This window comes from Eublepharis macularius, chromosome 15 (genome assembly GCF_028583425.1).
Source record: "Eublepharis macularius isolate TG4126 chromosome 15, MPM_Emac_v1.0, whole genome shotgun sequence".
NCBI classification, from domain to species: domain Eukaryota; kingdom Metazoa; phylum Chordata; class Lepidosauria; order Squamata; family Eublepharidae; genus Eublepharis; species Eublepharis macularius.
The window spans coordinates 26980451-27001116 of record NC_072804.1 but is presented as its reverse complement, the minus strand read 5'-3'; the positions used below and the strand labels follow the sequence as shown (position 1 = coordinate 27001116).

Here is a 20666-nt window from a genome sequence, read left to right as displayed (position 1 = left end):
GGGCTGCTGCTTTCTTGGCTTCTTACCAGGAGACTTAACTTACCAGGATACCAGGAGGCCATAACAGATTCAAAGTGCTGCAAAAAAAAAAAGTAAAGAAGGGTTGAGGTCAAGAGCAATTTTTTCAATTGGAAGGAAGAAGCCAGGGGACTTTTGGATAAATTAATTGCAAAGATATGTTTTATACAATATTATTTTTGGCAATTTTAGGGTGTGTGTGTGGGGGGGTGAGTGGGATCACAAAATCTATGATGACACTGTTAAGAGACAGCTGATTCCACACACGTTGGATAATGCACTTCCAATCCTCTTTATAGCTCATATGGAACGGATTTTTTCATGTGCGGAACAAAAATTCCACCTCAAACGATTGATAAAGTGCATTGAAAGTGCATTATCCAACGTGTGCGGAATCAGCCTTGGTTACAGTGAAGGCATAGGAGCTTATGCAAGATGAACTGGGTAGCCTTGTGTTTCAGGGTAACGTGGAAACAATGCAATTTAGTGGTACTGAGGAACCCAGGAAAAATACTGTCTTTGGGAATGGATGTGTTTGTTAATCAACTGCTGAATCATTCATGGGAAAGCACAAGATCTGGGGAGAGTTGCCAGTCTCCAGGGGGTGGCTGGAGATCTCCTAGAAGTACAACTGATCTCCAGGCCATAGAGAACAGTTCCACTGGAGAAAATGGTTGCTTTGGAGTGTGGACTGTACAGCATCATACTCTACTGAGGTCCCCCCCTCCCCAAACTTTGCCCTCTCCAGGTTCCACTCCCCAAATCTCCAGGAATTTCCCAACATGGAGCTGGCAACCCGAGTCTAGACTCCAGTCAGGGAATACTGCATTTATATTTATTTTATTTACATGCTGCTCTTTAATTAAAAAATATTCAAGGTGGCTTAAAACAATTTAAAATACAGAAAACGGTAATGCCTTTTTTTAAAGTGAATTTTCCACCCTGGTTTCCCTCAGGGTGTGTGTATGTTGTTAATGGTTTTACTTAAAACTAAGCAGACTGTAAGCCTGCAATCCAAGAGGCATACTAGCTCAGCCACAAGCTCCACTGAACACAATGATGATGATGCTTTATAATAACAACAACAGCATTCGATTTATATACCGCCCTTCAGGATGACTTAACACCCACTCATGGCGCTTTACAAACTATGTCACTATTATCCCCACAACAAAACACCCTGTGAGGTGGGTGGGGCTGAGAGAGCTCCAGAGAGCTGTGACTAGCCCACTATTATTATTCGAAAGACTACACGATGAAAAATCACCCGGGTATTTAGAAAAATATTCAGTTGTTATTATTTAACAAAAGGACAATCACTATGTGAACAATTCATACAAAGTGCAAACAGTGCATTCATATACTCTAATTATCTCTAAGAATGTCCTTATCTCATAGTCCAAACCATGCAGGGAACTCCATGCCCCGCTCCGATCCTCTTGGGAACAAGGCAAGTACTCTGTGGGTAGAAGAGATGGTAAGTATGAATCACTTATGATCCTTAATATATTTGATGTCTTTTCTTCTCTTTTCTTTCCATACAGGTGTCTTCCCAGATGTTATTTGTAGCGTCCAACCAAAAAGCAGCCCTAACTGCAACCGGCTAAGCGGCAGATTTCGTCCTCATGACTTCCTCAGGGGCTGGTGGGCCACCTGTACTCATAAACATATGTCTCACCACCCAAAGAGCAACACGTGTATCAGTACTCACATCAAGAGGATCCTAAGAGGATCGGAGCGGGGCATGGAGTTCCCTGCATGGTTTGGACTATGAGATAAGGACATTCTTAGAGACAGAGTATATGAATGCACTGTTTGCACTTTGTATGAATTGTTCACATAGTGATTGTCCTTTCGTTAAATAATAACAACTGAATATTTTTCTAAATACCCGGGTGATTTTTCATTGTGTAGTCTTTCTTCTGTACCGGGTATTGCCTTGTTATATTGTACACTATTATTATTCAGCAGGTACATCTTCAGCCCACCAACAGCTCAAGGCCGTACACATCCTTCTCTCTTCATTTATTTTATTCTCTCAATAATTTTGTGAGGTAGGTAAGGCAGAAAGAGGGACAGACTGGCCCAAGGTCACCAAGCAAGCTTTCTGGCAAGGTGGAGATCTGAACCCGAATCTCCTAAACTCAATTCTGGTCTAAACCCATCCTAACCTCCAGTTAGGATCTAGAGTTCTTTTGGGATTACCACTCTTCTTCAGACTGTAGAGCCCAGTTCAGCGGGAGAAAATGGCAGCTTCGGAGGATTGCTTCCACAGCATCACATCTCACTGAGCTCCCTTTCTTCCCCTAACTCTGCCCTCCCAAGGGACCATCTTCAAATGTCCAGGAATTTCCCAAGCTGGAGTTGGCAATCCTAGAAAGACATGATCACTATATCACACTTACTTGCTTAAGATTTGGCAGCAAAGTCCTTATTATTGGGGTGGTTGTATATTATATGTAAGACGTGTGTGCAAAATTATAACTGCAATCTTAAACAGAATTACACTCTTCTAAATGCATTGAAGTTAATGGGTTTAGAAGGGTGTAAGCAGGGCTTTTTTTCAGGGGGAACGCGGGGGAACGGAGTTCTGGCACCTCTTGAAAATACTTGGCAATAGTGCTTGAAAATAATATTATTTCAAAGAATCCCGTGTGTTTCTTCCTCATTTCCCTCTTGAGAGTTCCGCCACCTCTTTTCCAGAAAAAAACTCCTGGGTGTAAGTATTTTTAGGATTATGACATCAGCCACCTGACCATGTAAAATAAATGAGATTGTTCATATCTTGTAAATTCCAGTGGACTCAATGGGGTTTACTTCTGAGGTATGCATGTAGCAGCTCATGTGCCCTTCTGCTTTGACAGAATGTATTTTTTTAAAAAAAGAGGCTACGCAGAGACCCATATGCTATGCAGAATTTCTCCACTGAGTTCAGTAGGCTTAGGTGGAGTGACACTGCATATGACTTCTCTTTAACACAACTGGGGAAAGATGGGTAGCAGCCGCAGAGGTCCAAAGAAAAATCCAAGCACAAAAGCTACATAACACCTGTTCTCAGGACCAACAAAAATGACTCAGAACAACTTGCAAACTTTTGAGGTTTCTGGGACGCTTCCTCAGGACAGATGTTTAAACCACATATTAAAACAGCTGATGAAATTAGTTCTGAAATACAAAAGTTCATGCTGGAATAAGTTTCGTAGTCTTTAAAGTGCCACCGGACGCCTGTTTTATTTCATTGTAACACAGCAACCCCTCAGGGTGTGTTCAACTCCTTTCTGGAAAGGTTATTTCTAGCAACAAAATAAAAAGTCACTGAAACAAATTCTCTTGTAAATTCTCTTACAGAGCGCAATCATAAAAAAGAGTGACTCCAGTCCAAGCCCATTGAATTCAATGGGCTTAGATTGGAGTAACTTTTTTTAGGATTGCATTGCCAGTCTCCAAAGTGCTGCTGAAAAGAGCCCAGTGGCACCCCAACATTTATTCCAGTGGCAAGCTTTCATTACAGCTCACTTCATTAGGCGAATCGAAGGGCATGTTCCTAGCAGAAATGTGTATAATGTTGCAGTGTTTCTGCCCTGGGTGTACATTTTGTGCCTCTGCTGCAACAATTGTCTTCCAACTGCCACTAGACTCCTGTTTTTTGCTATAATCTCCCCGCCTCCAAATGAGATAGATCAACATGGGTAGCAGTAGAAAACAGCAAAAGTCCAGTAGCACCTAAAAGACTTTGTAGTAGGGGATGAACTTTCGTGAGTCACAGCTCACTTCTTCAGATACAGTATCTGAAGAGGTGAGTTGTGACTCACGAAAGCTCATCCCCTACCACAAATGTTGTTAGTCTTCCAGGTACTACTGGACTCTTGCTTTTGTCTACCGCCTCCAAATGTGGCGCCAAAGGACTCTTGGTTTAATTTCTCCGGAAGGGGGCGCTCTCGACACCCTTCCTCTTCCCCAAACCTTTCCCTTCGCGCCTGCCCAGGGAAGGGGAGCTACGCGCACGCGTTCTCTCTTCCCCTCCCGCCCGCTTTGGAGGCTTGAGATCGAGCGCGCTGGCCGAAGGCACCATAGAGTGGGGACCGGGAGGACTAGAGCGGCCACGGCGGAGAGGAGCAGCAACGGCGGGCGGGGCGAGCGAGCCAGTCAGTCCGAGTCCGCCAGGAAGCCGAGCGAGCGAGCGAGCGAGCGCCGTGTGCCCGCCCGCCTCCCTCCCTCCCCCGGACAAAGCCGCCGTTGTCTCTCCGTCCGGGTCCCGCGCGCGTTCGCCCCCGCCCTGCCCCCTCGCCGGAACTCTGTCGCCGAGCGGAGCCATGTCGGCCAGCAGCCTCCTGGAGCAGGTGAGGCGCGGGCGAGGGCGGGCGCTGGGAAAGGCCCCGGCTTGAGCCAGGCCTAGGCCCGGCCCGCCTGTGCGAGGGGGAACGGCCCGCTGGGGCGGCTCGGAGCTCGGCCTGGCTCCGTCTCCCGCCCAAGGTCTCCCTCAGGCCGGGTGGCGTGGCGTGGGGAGAGGAGGAGAGGCCTCGGCAGGGCGCCGCCGCCGCGGCTTCTTCCCCCCTTGCCTTCTGTGGTTGGGCTCCCCCCCTTTCCTCCTCATGACTCAATTCCCCCCTCCCTTGTCTCTTTCTTTCTCGGTCTCGCCGCCGCCGCCGCCTCAGAGACCCAAGGGCCAAGGCACCAAAGGTGAGTGGCACGAGGGGGCGGGCAGGGGGAGAGGGAGGAAACGGGGAGGGAGGGAGGCGGAAAACAGCCAAGGGGAGGAATGGGGCGCCTGCAACGGGGCCCTCGTTCCTTTTCTCCCGAGAGCTGGCCCTGTGCACGCGTCCCAGTGGGAAGCATGTGCAGTCCGTGCAACACGTGATTCCCCTTTGTATGCGTGTTGAGTCATTCTTATGTTACAGTCAGCGGGTGTGTGGCTGAATAGATGCTTTCAACACTTTCCCCCGCCCCGTGTATTTTTCCTCTGGGCATAGCTGAGAGCATGCTTTTGCTCCCACATCTGCTCCCTGTAAATAAAGCTGGAGTCTAGCAGCACCTTTTAAAGGCCAAAAGAAAAAATTATTCCAATACAAGCTTTTTCGAGTCGTGGAAGTTTATGCTGATAGGAACTTCATTGAGTCTTTAAGGTGCTATTGGACTCTCGTTTTACTTTACCAAGTAGTAGTAGCAGTAGTATTAATAACTGTACTTATATACTGTTCTTCTCGACAGATTATTGCTCCACTCAGAGCACTGAACAAAGTCAGTGTTATTATCTCCACAGTACAGCTGGGGAGCAGGGTCTGAGACGAGCGGCTTACCCAAGGCCACCTGCTAAGCTCATGGCAGTAGTGGGATTCAACAGAGCAGAGTGCTGATTTGCACTCCAGCCACTTAACCACTGTGCCAAAAGTAAAGTAATATGGAGGCAGAATACCTCTGAATACCAATACCTAGGAAGCAGTGGCAGGGGCAAGGGCCCTGTTTGTTTATTTGTACCTCCACGGCAACTAGTTGGCCGTTTTGTGAGACAAGATGCTGTACTAGAGGGGCCACTGGTTTGATCCAGCAGGCTGTTCTTACGATTTCATATTTTAACACACATCCCTTCCCACAGTTATCCAATAACTGAATGGGAGTGAATGCGTAGCATTCTTGTTGCTGGATGTTACTTTCTTTAGTGTATTCTTTCTCCTCACATATGTTACTATTTCCTCTAAAATAAAACATGTGGTAGTGGGAGGAAGAGGTGTGTTTTCCTATAAGCTATCTGCCCAGTTGGTAGTTTGCACTTATAAGTTCTAAAAATCATGTGTGTGTGTGTGTGTGTGTGTGTGTGTGATGGTAAATCCTAATCTGCCAAATTAGTTGATGGAATAACAGTAGTTAAGTTATCCTCCTAGTGGAAAAAAGTGTGGTGTGCTAATGGGACCCTTTGATCTGATAGTCAGGTGCATGAGTATTAATTGGGACTAATTGCAGGAGGTGGGTCAAGGTTAAAAAAAAACACGAACTGAGCCAGTAGCTGAAAGTTAGAATGAGAGAGTATTGCAGTCTCTTTCCCTTTGATATTTAGTACAGGGTCATGCAGTGAGCTTCTGTGCTGCTTAAGTTTAAATCCCAAATTAAATTTTTAAAAAGTAACTGGAGTTGTGTTTTATGATGTAGTTGGTCTGTGTTGATCAAGTTAGAGGATAGAAAATGGACCCATTGAGTCTCGTCAACTTGCAGGTAGAGATATAGATGAATATTTAAAGTGGTAAGAAGAGTAAGATTCCAAACTGACAAAGATTTTCAGGAAACGTTTTTTTTAAGGCAGAAGAAAGGTGGAGGGGGTTAGTGGGAGTTCCAGTAAAAGAGTAAAAGCCTGGTGAAACTATTTCTCTGCTCACCATGAAATGCTTGTGCAGCAGAGGTATCAGAAGAGGGGAAATGACTGCAGGTTGTATTGCTCATTGACAGTACAATCCTGTACAGAGTTACTCCAGTGTAAGGGGGTTGACTTAAGTGGCTTTAGGCTGAAGTACCTGCACAAGTTTGTACTGTAAAGCCTCTGTTGGCAAACCAAAGGAATCTGCTGTGCAGGAAACTCTTGTGCAAGTGATCAGTTGCCTTCCACTTAACGTGGCTGAAAAGTTCACACAATGCAGAGTTTGTAAAGAGGGTTCCAGTGGTTTTAGTACAGACAGAATAAATATTTGTAGTCCTTAATTTGATCCTTAGCTGCTTTCCCTTCCATCTCCCAACCTGCCTCTTAAGTACCAGGGTTTAGTACTGTGACATGAATATGTGTTAAAAAAAAAAAAGCATATGCTTGGACCACTCTTGCCCCAGGGGACAAAAGCCTGCCCCAAAGATCTGGGATTGAGGGGAAATCTCTGTATTTTGGAGGGAGGCAACATTGAGCCTCTAGGTATCTCACTTGAAATTCGAGATTGAGTAATCTTTGTTATAAATTTTGCTTTTAGTGCAAAATGGATCTGTGCACCAGAAAGATGGATTAAACGATGATGATATCGAACCTTACTTGAGTCCTCAGGCTAGACCGGTGAGTGAAACAAAATGTGTCTATTTAGTGGGCGGGGTGTGCTATCATCAGTTGGTTCCTTTTCTGCTGTTGTCTACCCTTCGGCATGCTTCTTTAGATTCACATTTCAAATTCAGCTAGCCCACTGATGACACTGTCAAGCCTGCTGATTCTATGTGGTTGTACACCTGTAGTATTTATAGTTTGCCTTTCTCATTGAGACTCAAAATGATTGCATGGTGTGAGTCAATGCAATCGATAGGATGAGACAGCTAATAAGTAATGTAATAGAACTAGGATTACTGAAATCTGGAAACAAAACATAAGTATTAGTCAAGGTATTTTAAATGTGCTAAATAATACAGACAATGGCATACATAAGTAGGAAAGCAGTGTAGTGAGGCAAAGACATACATTTATTCATTTTATTTCTTTATTAAAGCTTGTGAGATCAGGGTGGATTTAAGCTTGTCTTCTGAGTGTAATTAATGAGGGCATTAGGTGAAATCTCCCTAATGTCTTGCTTAATATTTTAAAGTGCTGATTTTCTTCCTAGCACCAGATTAAAATATCTCAACATTTAGGAGAGAATCCTAAAAAAAAAAAAGAAAACCCTGAGCCCCAGACAAGCTGCAGTAAGCTTCTGTATCTCATTGTGGTGCAATTATTATGAAGACTGAAGTCAAACTACCATCTTGAACTGTACAGTATTTTGTCACAACACTTCAGTAGGGCCAAGACTACAGTTCTAAGTACTCTTGTTGCAGTGTTAATCCTCAGAGGGATCTATATTTGATTAAGCATGCTTGGAATTGCAGATAAGCAAAGTTAGCCCAGCCTTTATGGTCTACTCAGAAGGGAGTACCATTGCTGTCCTGTAAGACAGCTTTTTGCTATACAATAAAGATGGCTATCTTATTGATTTCAGGGGGGTTCACTTCCAAATAAAGGTGCACAAAAGGCATCCAGTAATCCTGTCCTAACCGTTTGGTAAACCTTGGCACCTTCTAGTTTTAATGAGACCCAATTTAACAGGATTTTCTATTTTTGGCCTCTCATGCGGGTAGGCTACTTAGTAGACTACATTTTGAATAGCTACCTGTAGCCATGTAACTTTTGGGGTCTTGAATTACTGATATGATCTGTAGAGTTGTTAAAGCACCCCTTCTCATATCCACAATTATCTGATTAGATGTTGCCTTCTGATTTTGGAGCAGTAGCTAATCCTTTTCCCTAAATATGAAAGTCAGTTTGTTTAATGACTAAAAGATAGCAATAACAGGTATCTCTCCTCAGTTCTGGAAGATGTTTAGGGTTCTGGTATCTGCAGGGAGATAATTCCATTACCCTGCACCAGTACTCTTGGATGCACTGCTGCATGCCTTCCTTATGTGGACTTTGCACTATGGTGTGATTGTGGTTGATCAGGCTTTGAGGTAAAGGTAACCTTTGAGGCTCAGGCTGTTTGAGGTTTCTGGCCTTTCACCAGCGCCTTGAAATTGTGTCTGAAAGAAGGACGTGCAGACCCTGAAATGTGCTGAAAGTCAGAAAATTCAGCAACTTCTGATAAGTTGTGAAGGATAGGTAAACTGGATTGCATTAACCGAGCTTCAGTTACCATGATATAAACAGTTGCTGGCAAAGTTGAATTGGAAAGAAAGGGGTTACAGAAGCCTTTTAGGTGATCAGTAGTGAGAAGTACCCATGCCTACCTTGAGCACTGAATCTCCAACTATATCAGTAGATTTAGATACAGCATGTATTTGTAAACCAGAGAAACTCAGCAGAGACCAAACTTTATACATATAGGATGTTTCAGTTTTCCTGCATTCAAAGGGCTATTGCTCATTTCTGCCTCATTTTGTTTGCTTGTTGGAATCCCCATTTAATGTGGGTATCAAGTTAAAGTTATTGAGGGCCCCGGGTTTAATGAAAAGAGTGTGCTGTTCATGCACAGCATCTCATTCTTTTGCTCAGGTGCCTCCATTCCTGTACGTACATACATGGCATGCAAAGAGGTGAGAAAGGGCAGAGTTCTGTGGGATCCCTCTGTGAAAGACATGGGCAAAAGAGTGGCAGTTCGTAACATTTCATCAGGATGTTCTGTGCTGGAGGAAGAGTAAAACCACTTGAGTTAAATAAAACAGGTCCAGTGGCACCTTAAAGACTAACATTTATTCTGGCATGAGCTCTTGTGAGTCAGAACCAAAGGGGAGGAGTAGGAGGCAGAGGGTTGGTGTGAACACCATTAATAATCTCTCAGATCAGATGTGATAATGGATATTATATGATTTGTTCTTTCAGAGACTACTGAAGTATCCTGTAGGCAGCAATTCCTTACCTGTTTCAAGGCAAAGATAATTGATCAAGGCCCCAATAGCAGTTTCTTTACTAGACAGCAGAAAACCCAGTAAGCATCGGGGTATGTCTGAAGTGACAGAACATCCTGTTTGGCAGCCTTTCCCCCAGAAGTAGTATATTGAATAGTTTGGGTTGTGCACACTGCCGTTGTGGACAAGGCTCTGGAACATTTATTCTGTTTATATTGACCACTCTGTCTCTAATCTCTCCTTAAGGGTAAAGCTGAAAAATGGGTGATGACCCAGTTTTTTTAGCTGCCTGTCATCAATATGCACAGGTCCTGTTTATAAATAGGCTCATCACAGACATACCCCTCTGTGCTAATATCAATTTCAATCTCTTATTCTGCATTGATACTAAGTAACTGAAAAGTCTGGGTAGGCTTGAGATGTGTCAAGCTTTGAATGTAGATTGCCCATGCTCACTAGGTTGGTAGGAAGGTCTTGGCCCTGGTAAAAGGAAGTTCAAAAGTAACCCCACACAAAGTTGGCATTGAGTGTTCCCTTGTCACTAGTCCATCCTTCAGTTTCTTAAGCCTTAGATACTTGTGCAAGTGAAGCAGTGGGAGAAGATACCTTAGGGTGTTGCCTGTGGACAAAACAGTAGAGGGGGCATACGGAAGTGTTTGGTAGTTTATTTTAACAGTAACTGAGATACCCGATGAACCATTGCAAATGTATATCAAATTGAGGTCAAATTGAGTTGTTATTATGTTGTGTAAGCATTTTTCCTCAGGTTATTCCCATCCTGTTCACAAATCCCCTGGTTTCTTGGCTGCAATTAGATGTCCATAATGTAGAAAAAAGTTGTAAATAGCTGTATTGTTTGCATCTCTTTTCTGCTTTGGTGTTAGTTACTGTCCCAGTGAATCTGCAGAGAGTGAGTCCAGTAGTACCTGGAAGACTAACAACAACTTGCTCCTTGTTCTGAGAGAACTTTACATCATTGCATTAGTCCCTGTAGGTGGTGATGGAAGCCCCCTTCTGATTCATTTCAGTTACTGCTGAAGATTTCATGTTGTGGCTGTGCAGTAATGTGCTCAGTTAATGCCCCTGATGACACTGAAATACAGAGCTCTGGCGGGCTGGAGAGGTCTGTTCACACTGTTGAAGCAATTGGTCCTTTGTGGAGGTGTGGCATTCTTGAAGTGTATTTCAAATGCACATTCAGAAAGGAAACCATATAAAGGTAACACATTTGGCAAAGAGTGTTCAATGTAAGGCCACAGACAATGTGTGAGTTCAGCGATCCAGATTTGTAAAGTTCACACAACAAGGCAGCAAAACTTTTCCTTTGAGAAACTGGTCCCTTGCTTACCTGAACTGCTCTTAGTCTAAGTAAGCCACTCTCATAGCAAGTGAGATTCTTCCTGTCCCAACCTTTTTATCTCCTGGGATCAGTCCACAGCGTTTAATATGGACCTGTGGTTGAATCATTCTGGTGAACCTACTAGGCACTACTTTACTTGGGCCCCTAAAATAATTCCTCTTAAGATACAAATAAAAAGTTGCAAGAATCCAGTGACTGTCACCACAATCTCTACTTACAGTTCTTCTGTCTCTTTTCCTTGGTAATGTGAAGTTATGAGACATTTGATAACATTGTGCTTAGACTCTTAAAGGGGAAGTTTCCACTTAATTGGAGAGGTGATGGGGAAACTGAGTATGTGGCATTAACTGATGTTACACTGAGTTCTAGAGAAATGCAAATTGTTAGTAGCCATGCTTCTTGCAGGTTCTTAAGCATGTTTTTGAGCCACAAGGGACACTTTAAGTGTGTACTTAACTAAACAGCTCAAGTTGAGTTTACTGGAGGTTTAACAGTAAAAGGCATGGAAAAAGTAATTCCTTTAGTGCTTGTGTTAGTTACTGTGTCTTAGTTGATATGATGGAGTGTGAGTGAAGCTAACAGTTCTTTGAATTAGCATGGCTCCATTGGACGTTGTGCAGCCGTTAGAGCTTTGCATTAGGTTCTGGGAGGCGCAGGTTTGAATCTCCACCCTGACATAGGAGCTCACTGGGTGACCTTGGGCCAGTCTCTCCCTCTCAGCCTAACCACAGGGTGGTGGTTGTGAGGATAAAACAAAGGAAGAGAGAACCACTTTGGATGCTGGTTTGAGTCCTCATTGAGAATTGTGAGGTGTAAGTTATAAATTGGGCTGCAGTGTTATGAGAGTCTTCGTTGGAGAAGGAATTCTTCTACGTGTGTGTCTGCGTGCATGCGTCCGCACGTGCACATGCACACCATCTAAGGATACTTTTAGAATGTCAGAACTCCTGCTAGTTTTGAAGCTTGGCGAAGCGACTTAGACACGTCACTACTTAGCTATGTTCCCAGGGTAGGCCACTAAAGTAATGTTTGGGACTCCTTGGAAGGTGGGTCTGATGTGGAATTTGAAATCACAGTGTGCCTTCAGGGAATTTATGACAGCAGATAGTAGTCTCACTTTCTCTTTTTTGTCATCACAACAACCTTATGAAGCAAGTTAAACAGACATTAGCCTAAGCTCGCTCAGCAGGCTTCATGACTGAGTTGTGGTTTGAATTCAGGCCTCTCGTCTTATTCCAGCATTCTTGCCACTCTGCCACACTGGCCCTCAGTATATTTCCAGGGAGGGTCTTGAATTATGGAAGGGATGGAGATCTAGATGCTTGAATGCAGGCTTGTGCCTTTTGAACATGGCTTGTTCATGTCTTGTTAAAAATTCATAGGAGTCTTCCCAAGATCACAGTTGTTTGCAGTGTGGCTTGCGCAAGAGGTGATCTGAACAGTGCCCACTGAATTTAGTGGGATGAAGATTGTACCCAGGGTTTTTCTTGGGAATCCTGTGCTTTCTGATACTGAGAATACAAAAAATGGTATTAGAATGTCCTGTTTGGGGAAGTGGGGAGCCAGAATGTTAAGGTAATATTGAAAAATATTGGAAAAAAGTAATTGAAAAGGAATGCTGGTGGAGATAACTTGTATTGACATTAAACAAATAATTCACTTTAAATATTGCTTTTTATGTCGTGCATGTAAAATAAATTAGAAACAAGTTGGTATCATAGAGGAGTGATCAATACAGACTGAAGTGGGACAAAGCCATTAAAGTTTTCTCTCCAGCAGGATTGGTCAGGTTATGTGTCATAAAAGTTTGATCCTTTGTGAAATTGATATCGCTCAGGTGTTCCTTTAGAAGTCAGCCATCTTGTCACAATTGCACATATTTGAATCATTTTGGACTCTGTGTGTTATTTGGCTAAATGCCCATAAATTTTAAGGAGCACAGAATTCTTTCAGCTTTGCGTTCCTTACTGCAAAGTTCATCAGTATGTTTTGACAATGGGAAAAGCTTAGATGTAAAGAAAAACACTGCCCAGATTCTAGAGGAAATCACTGAAAACACCTTTTTGAACAACCTAGTCCAGAAGTTATTAAGCCTGTAAAAACAGCAGTGTTTAAACCAAACTTGTAATCCTGTTTCGGGTTTTGTGAGGCTGCTTTATTAGCACTCTCTAAGATTGGTTTTGCTGTATATTCCATGCCTTTCTTTCAGAAATAAAAATGTGGAAACTACTGATTTCTTACATGTGGACATTTTCATGTTTTGTGTTTGTATAGAAAATGTGGGAAACTATGCTTATACTAAAACACTTTGCAGCAAATAAGTTTTTAGTGAAAAGGGAGGTATATGAAGGGGGACCTATGATTTTTTTTTACTGACTTTTCTTGCTGTGATGCCCATTCTAATTATTCAGTACTTTTTCTGTTTCAGAATAATGCATACACTGCAATGTCTGATTCCTACCTGCCAAGTTATTACAGTCCATCCATTGGATTTTCCTACTCTTTGGGTGAAGCTGCTTGGTCAACTGGGGGTGACCCACCCATGCCCTACTTAACATCTTACGGACAGCTAAGCAATGGAGAGCCCCACTTTCTCCCAGATGCCATGTTTGGGCAGCCAGGGGCCCTTGGCAGCACTCCGTTTCTTGGACAGCATGGCTTTAACTTTTTTCCAAGTGGGATTGACTTCTCGGCTTGGGGCAATAACAGTTCTCAGGGGCAATCCACTCAAAGCTCTGGGTATAGTAGCAACTATGCTTATGCACCAAGCTCGTTGGGTGGAGCCATGATTGATGGACAGTCTGCTTTTGCCAATGAGACCCTGAATAAAGCTCCTGGCATGAATACCATAGACCAGGGGATGGCAGCATTGAAGCTGGGCAGCACTGACGTTGCAAGCACCGTCCCCAAAGTTGTTGGCTCTGCTGTTGGCAGTGGCTCTATTGCCAGTAATATTGTGGCTTCTAACAGTTTACCCCCAGCGACCATTGCTCCTCCAAAACCAGCATCCTGGGCTGATATCGCCAGCAAACCTGCTAAACAGCAGCCTAAGCTGAAGACCAAGAATGGCATGGCAAGTTCAAGTCTTCCACCACCACCAATAAAACATAACATGGATATTGGAACTTGGGATAACAAAGGACCTATGGCAAAATCTCCGTCCCAGGCATTAGTTCAGAATATCGGTCAGCCACCAACCCAGATATCCCCCCAACCCATGGGTCAGGCGATGAGTAACAGCCCACCAGCTGTGCAGCCTTCAGCCAGTCAACAGCCACAAGTTCTGCCTCCTCCTCCACCCCAACCAACTCAGCTGCCAGTGCAGCAGCAGGCGGCTCAGCCTGCCCGCTGGGTTGCACCTCGTAACCGTGGCAACGGATTTGGTCAAAATGGAGTGGATGGTAGTGCCATTGGACAGTCTCAGAACACTTCTGGTGCTGCTCCTTCTGAGCCACACCCAGTCTTGGAGAAGCTGCGATCCATCAACAACTACAATCCGAAGGATTTTGACTGGAACCCTAAACATGGTCGGGTTTTCATAATTAAGAGTTACTCTGAGGACGATATCCACCGCTCCATTAAATATAACATCTGGTGCAGCACAGAGCATGGTAATAAAAGACTGGATGCTGCTTACCGCTCCATGAACGGGAAAGGTCCAGTTTACTTACTGTTCAGTGTCAATGGCAGCGGTCACTTCTGTGGAGTTGCAGAAATGAAATCTGCTGTGGACTACAACACATGCGCAGGCGTATGGTCCCAGGACAAATGGAAGGGACGTTTTGACATCAGGTGGATTTTTGTGAAGGACGTTCCCAACAGCCAACTGCGGCACATTCGCCTAGAGAATAATGAGAATAAACCAGTGACCAACTCCAGGGACACTCAGGAGGTGCCTCTGGAAAAGGCTAAGCAGGTGCTGAAAATCATTGCTACCTACAAGCACACCACTTCCATTTTTGATGACTTCTCACACTATGAGAAACGCCAGGAGGAGGAGGAAAATGTGAAAAAGGTAGGGGAGATGTCGAATTTGGTAGGGGAGAGCACCGAAAGGGGAGGAGTGGAATATGATGGTGTAGAATACAATTAGCCATTATATTTAGTCTGATTCTTAATAAGGTGTCCTTGCCATAGTTAGCACTATAGCTTGTACCAATGATTGTGGGTATGCTGTAATGTATCAAAATCTAATTAAGAATGAGTGTTCATCCAGTCTTCCAGCAAACAATGGAATTACAAAAGAAGGTAATGAAGTATGAACAAGGTCAGAATAATAGATACAGTAAATAGGGGAACAGACTACTACCCTGTTCCCTTTATCGTACCTTCCATTCCATTATATGACAGCCTTATTCCCTTTATAAAATATGCTAGACTGCCTTTAACTTCAGACATGCTTCTGGAATCTTGGAAAGCTTGACTTTCTCAGATATGTCTTGAATAGTCCTGTGTAATGTGTTTATGAGAATAATTTATAGGGCCACCTGTTCTTCAAAACATGACACATGGCACCAAAAAGCTTTCTACAGAAGTAGTGTAGATGAAATAGGCTTTAGAGCTGTTATGGGATCACAAGGCTTTTAAAAGCAGAAAGGAAAGTTAGATTAGACATCAGTTGATTTAGAAATCACTGGGTGCTTGATGGCTGCAGGCATTTATATTACAAACATTTATTAAGATTCTCCTTGTGTGTTGGTGGTGATGCTGAAGAGGTAAAAAGCTGATATGCCTGCTGAGAAATACATGCTTTTATCTTAAAAGACCTAGGAGCTTCATTTTTGCTTCTTTTGTAGTTAGAACAGCCGGCTCGCAAATGGACAAATATGTCAGTCCTAGGGCGGCAGTCCCTGACAGTTAGACGCCAAGCCCCTCACAGCAAGCACACAGGTGCATTGGTTGAAGAAACTTTATTCAGAGATGTATTCTGTGTAGGTAGAAGTGGGCAGAAGTGATTATCAAACAATAGGACTACTGATTATAGGGGCCGTTCTCCCACCCTTTGGGCCGTTTGCATTCAGGCACAAAACTCCAAAAAGTTACCTGGGAACAGTTACATGGGAACAGATTAGTTTAGTCAGGGGTGGGCAATTGTTTTGGCTTGGGGGCCACTTTGTGGGAGCGGAGGTTAGCGGAGGGCCGCACCTTTTAAAATGATTGCATTCATTAGTTAACTTTGCATTTCAGAAAAGGTATAAATTGTATCATAGAAATCAATAAATATAAATTAAATAAAATAGTGGTAGTTTTATTCAATTTATTTATTGTGCTAATTTCATATCATCTATAGCTGCAAGCACATATAATTTTGGAATCAGTTTAATGAGACAAATGTACCCTATCACACTTTTCTACTGTCTTGGCGGGACACAAAAAACTCTGTATCGGGCCGCATGTGGCCCACGGGCTGTAATTTGCCCACCCCTGGTCTAGACAAAGCACAGAGTGGAATCATTCCCTCCTGTGAAAAAGATACATTTCAGTATGCAGCTGCAGAGCCGGTCCAAGGATGCTCAGAAGTGAAAGCACATATTTCTTAGAGATAAGCAAGGGGCCACTGGCTTCTCTGGAAATTAGTATTAGAAGTCTAGACACCCTCAAGTGACTTACATAAAATGCATAAAATACAGTATTTAACTTTGGCGTTATATCAGTATAAGAATAAGATGTAGTGTAAGATGCAGAACACAACAGTAGCATGGATGCTCTCGGTATAAGATGCAGAACACAACAATGGCATGGATGCTTGCATACATGACAAAATAAAACAGAAGAATATTTCTGTCTTTTGGAGTATCGTTTAATTAGTTTTTAAAAAATTTGTACAGTCATTTTTACATTTGACTCAAAGCTTACTAGATACTGCTTTGCAAAGTACGTAAGAGTGAAATGGCTTGATTTTGTTTTAGAGCAGATCAGTTTTTGATGCATCTCTTGAGAATTTAATGTAGCCTTGAATAGTCTCCTGAGACTTGTGTTTGATCCCTTTTTAAACAATGGGAGGAGCTGATTTGCTTTATCACTTAATGATTGTGATGTACCCTATTCTGCCTTGGTTCATGTATCTTAATTTTTGCAGTTTGGAAAGTAGAAAAATAAGTGTTGAACAAAAAACACAAACTTTGCTGTAAATAACCTAAAATATATTATTTGGTCGGGAAAAGTGTCACACAATTAAACTCCTGGTACGTTGTAACATAGTGGTTTAAATAACACCCCCTGGGTCTGATCTGGAGATTGCAGCTGGTTCAAAATGCAGTGGCACGTGTCATCACCAGAGTGTCAAGCAATACACACACAACACTGGTGTTATGCCAGCTGCATTGGCTGCCAGTGGAGTATCGAATCAGATTGAAGATTTTGGTATTAACCTACAAAGCCCTGTGTGGACTGGGACCAGCGTATCTGCGGGACCACCTCTCCCGATATGTGCTCCAGAGGACGCTCCAATCAGGAGGTAAACAACTATTGGTGGTCCCTGGCCCCAGGGCTTTGTTGGTCCTGGCTCCAACCTGGTGAAACTCTCTGTCTAGTGAGTCCAGGTCCTGGCAGGATTTACTATCCTTCCGCCAGGCCTGTAAGACGGAGATGTTCCACCAAGCTAGGCTTGGCCTCCACCGGCCTAAATAGAGGAGGAGAAGACTGGATCCCTCCCAGTTAGAGCCATCCACCATCCAGTTTTAAAGTAGCAGATTGACTCCCTCAAGTTAGCTGGTTGCTGCTGTATATTTTAACTACATATTGTATTTTCGTATTTTTGTGCTGCTTGTTGATTTTAACTGTTTTTAAGATGTAAATTATTATAAATGTTTTTATTTGATGTAATCTGCCCTGGGCTTGCTTGTGTGGGGATGGTGGAATAAAAATAATAAATAAATAGGGCTGCAAATCAGCATTCTGTTGGTTTGAATCCCACCACTGCCATGAGCTTAAGTAGGCATTCTTGGGTAATCCACTCCTTTCAGCCTCAGCTCCCCAGCTGTATTGTGGGGGTAACAACAACACTGACTTTGTTCACCGCTCTGAGTGGGGTACTAATCTGTCTAGAAGAGTGGCATGTAAGTGGAGTTATTATTATGATAATAATGTATGATCATCATCATAAACTATTAAGTAGTTATTATCATGATACATTATAGCATTTTATTATGTACAAAATTGGTCACATTTCAAATTAAAAGTATATTACACGTTTTTAATCAGAATCAGTTTCTGAAACTTCTGAGACTTCATTTTTATCCTCACATAGCTCTTCTGCACAAATTGAAACAAGTTTATTTACTTTTCACACCTTTTAGGTGCTGAAATGTATTTTGGGCTTAAAAGATATACAGCATGCCCACCTTGTCTTTAAAAGTATTTCATTCTAAAAGAGAAAATATTTCATAGGAGTTTCAGTACTCCTACAAATTTCCAATTTTTCTGTGCTTTTACAACTCTGGTTCTCAGGTGGAAGTGGCCTTCAAAGTTTTTAACCACACTGCTTAGGGCAGAGGGAGAGAGTTCAGATGAGTGCCCTCTGCCTGCCTCTCTCTCAGATTGCTTTACTACTGAATAATCACTGATATGTCAAAGATGTGAGCTGCTTTGGTTAGAAACTAACCAAAGAAACTAAGCTTTGCCTTGCCATGGGGTATGGCCATCTTCCCCTTTTGTTAAAAAATGCTGTTTACGCAGAATTCTGTGTTCATGAGCACGTGGTCTTGCTCCCATGGGCTGCTGAGGATTGCTTTTGCAGATGTTTTCAGGTATGTAGTTATGTTGGTCTGCAGTAGAAGAGCAAGATTAGGGTCCAGTAGCACCTTAGATTTCCAGGGTATGAGCTTTCAAGAGTCAAAGCTCCCTTTGTCTGATAGTTTGTCTCTGACAAAGGGAGCTTGAACTCTCAAAAGTTCATACCCAGGAAATCTATTTGGTCTTTAAGATGCCACTGGATCTGAATCTTGACCTTTTGAAGCCTTGTTACTAACTTTTCGAGAAGAGATTTTTCTTGTTTGCATTATATACAAACTTTCATATTGAAAGTTGCACTGACTAGTGATTAACTGTGCATTCATATGATAGGATCTCATTTACACTCTACTCCCTTCTGTAGTTGTAATGTTCTAGGGGGCATCATTGAATTTTTTATTGGGTTAGAATCCATTATTTTTACATTTACATTCAATTTTCCCCAATTTTTCATCTCTAACCCCCTCCCTTTCCCCCCCTTTTGTTGACTTCCAACAGCTTTCCGACCCTTTGTCCCCTTTCCCTTACTTCTATTAGATTTCTCTATCTAAAACAAATATATATTCTCCATTAATCTAAGCAGTACACCCTTAACTATTTTTAACATTGTATACCCAAACTGTAAGTCTTTGTTTCCATCTTAGATAAACAATTTATCCCATTTTTCAATTTCAAATATTTCTATATATCATAAACCATGTAAATCATACATTCATTTAAATCAAACAATTTGACTTATTCTCTATATATTACTCATTCTATCTTTTTGTAATAATTCTGTATAACTCTCATCACGTAGTCAATCAATTTGACTCATCTGTATCTTCAGACATTCAGTTTGGTACATTTTACAAAACTTACCAAAGAAAGAAAATATTGTTAGTTAATCAATCCTTATATTTAATCCTTATAGTTAATTATTTTCTATCTATATTCTGTTTGTTAACCTATATATATCTATATATATGTCAATCTATTAGTCTAACTGCTTATTAATTCACATTTATCTCTTCTCCCCCCGGTAAAGTCTCCCCCCTCTACTTCAGTACTTCAGTAGTTCTCAAACTGCCACAGTTTTCCTCCCACCTCCCATTTCTTCTCCAGGTATTGTTTCAGCTTCTCCCAGTCTATGTTGAACTGCCCTGAGTCCAGATCTCTCAGTTTTCTTGTCATCTTATCCATTTCAGCCATATACAGCAATTTGTAAATCCAATCTTCAATAGTTGGCACTTCTTGTACTTTCCATTTTTGCGCATACAAAAGTCTAGCTGCTGCTGTCATATAAAATATCAACGTCCTGTGTTGGGCTGGAATTCCCTCCATTCCCAAGTTCAGTAGCAGGAGTTCTGGGTTCTTATTAATTTGAAATTGTAAAATTTCACTCATTTCTCTTATTATTTCCCCCCAGTACTGCCTGGCTACCTCACACGACCACCACATATGATAGAGGGAGCCCTCATGCTTCTTACATTTCCAGCATTTATTAGAAGTGTTCAAATTCCCTAGCGCAATCTTCTTTGGTGTCATGTACCAACGATAGATCATTTTGTAAATGTTCTCTTTAATATTAGTACATGTCGTTGTCTTCATTGTAGTTTTCCACAAGTATTCCCATGCCTCCATTGTTATTTCTTTATTAAAATTTATAGCCCATTTCACCATTTGTGTTTTAACTGTCTCATCCTCGGTATACCATTTCAACAGTACTTGGTATACCTTGGATATTCTTTTCTTGTCTTTAAGAAGGGTCTGCTCTAGTTCCGAATTCTCTATTCGTATACCTCCCTTTACAGAGTCCGAGTTATATAAGTCTCTGATCTGTCTATACTGGAACCAGTCGTAATTAGGTGATAGTTCCTCTTGCGTCTTTATTCTAAGTTTGGATGCTTCAGTTTTAGTTATTTCTTTATACGTTAAACATTGTTGTTCATTATCAACAGCTCTCGGGTCTATCACCTCATATGGACTAGGGGGCATCATTGATAGGCTTCTGTTGGAAAAGAACACATGGCTTTTCATGAGCTTTAAGAATTTGTATAAGTACTTGCATTCTCCAGTAGTTTGCCTGTCCATAAAGACACCTGAATAAAGTAATTTGGATACAAACTAGAGTAAAAAAGCAAGCACCAAAACATTGGCATGGGATCTTCTGTGTTAACCCTGCTATTGAGAAAATTATTTTTAATTGTCCAGGACTGATTTGGCTTCTAGAAACATGGAATGT

At 42.3% G+C, this 20666-nt stretch overlaps 1 protein-coding gene across 1 annotated transcript in view; it reads left to right on the top strand.

Annotated features, from left to right (window-relative positions):
- Nucleotides 1-4160: 4160 nt before the first annotated feature.
- Nucleotides 4161-20666, top strand: part of YTHDF2 (YTH N6-methyladenosine RNA binding protein F2) — a 30770-nt gene continuing 14264 nt past the window's right edge. The window contains exons 1-4 of the mRNA XM_054999818.1: nt 4161-4358; nt 4674-4698; nt 6963-7042; nt 13140-14726. Coding sequence (XP_054855793.1) covers nt 4332-4358; nt 4674-4698; nt 6963-7042; nt 13140-14726 — 1719 coding nt within the window. The 5' untranslated portion in view covers nt 4161-4331. The remainder of the gene's footprint in view (nt 4359-4673; nt 4699-6962; nt 7043-13139; nt 14727-20666) is intronic.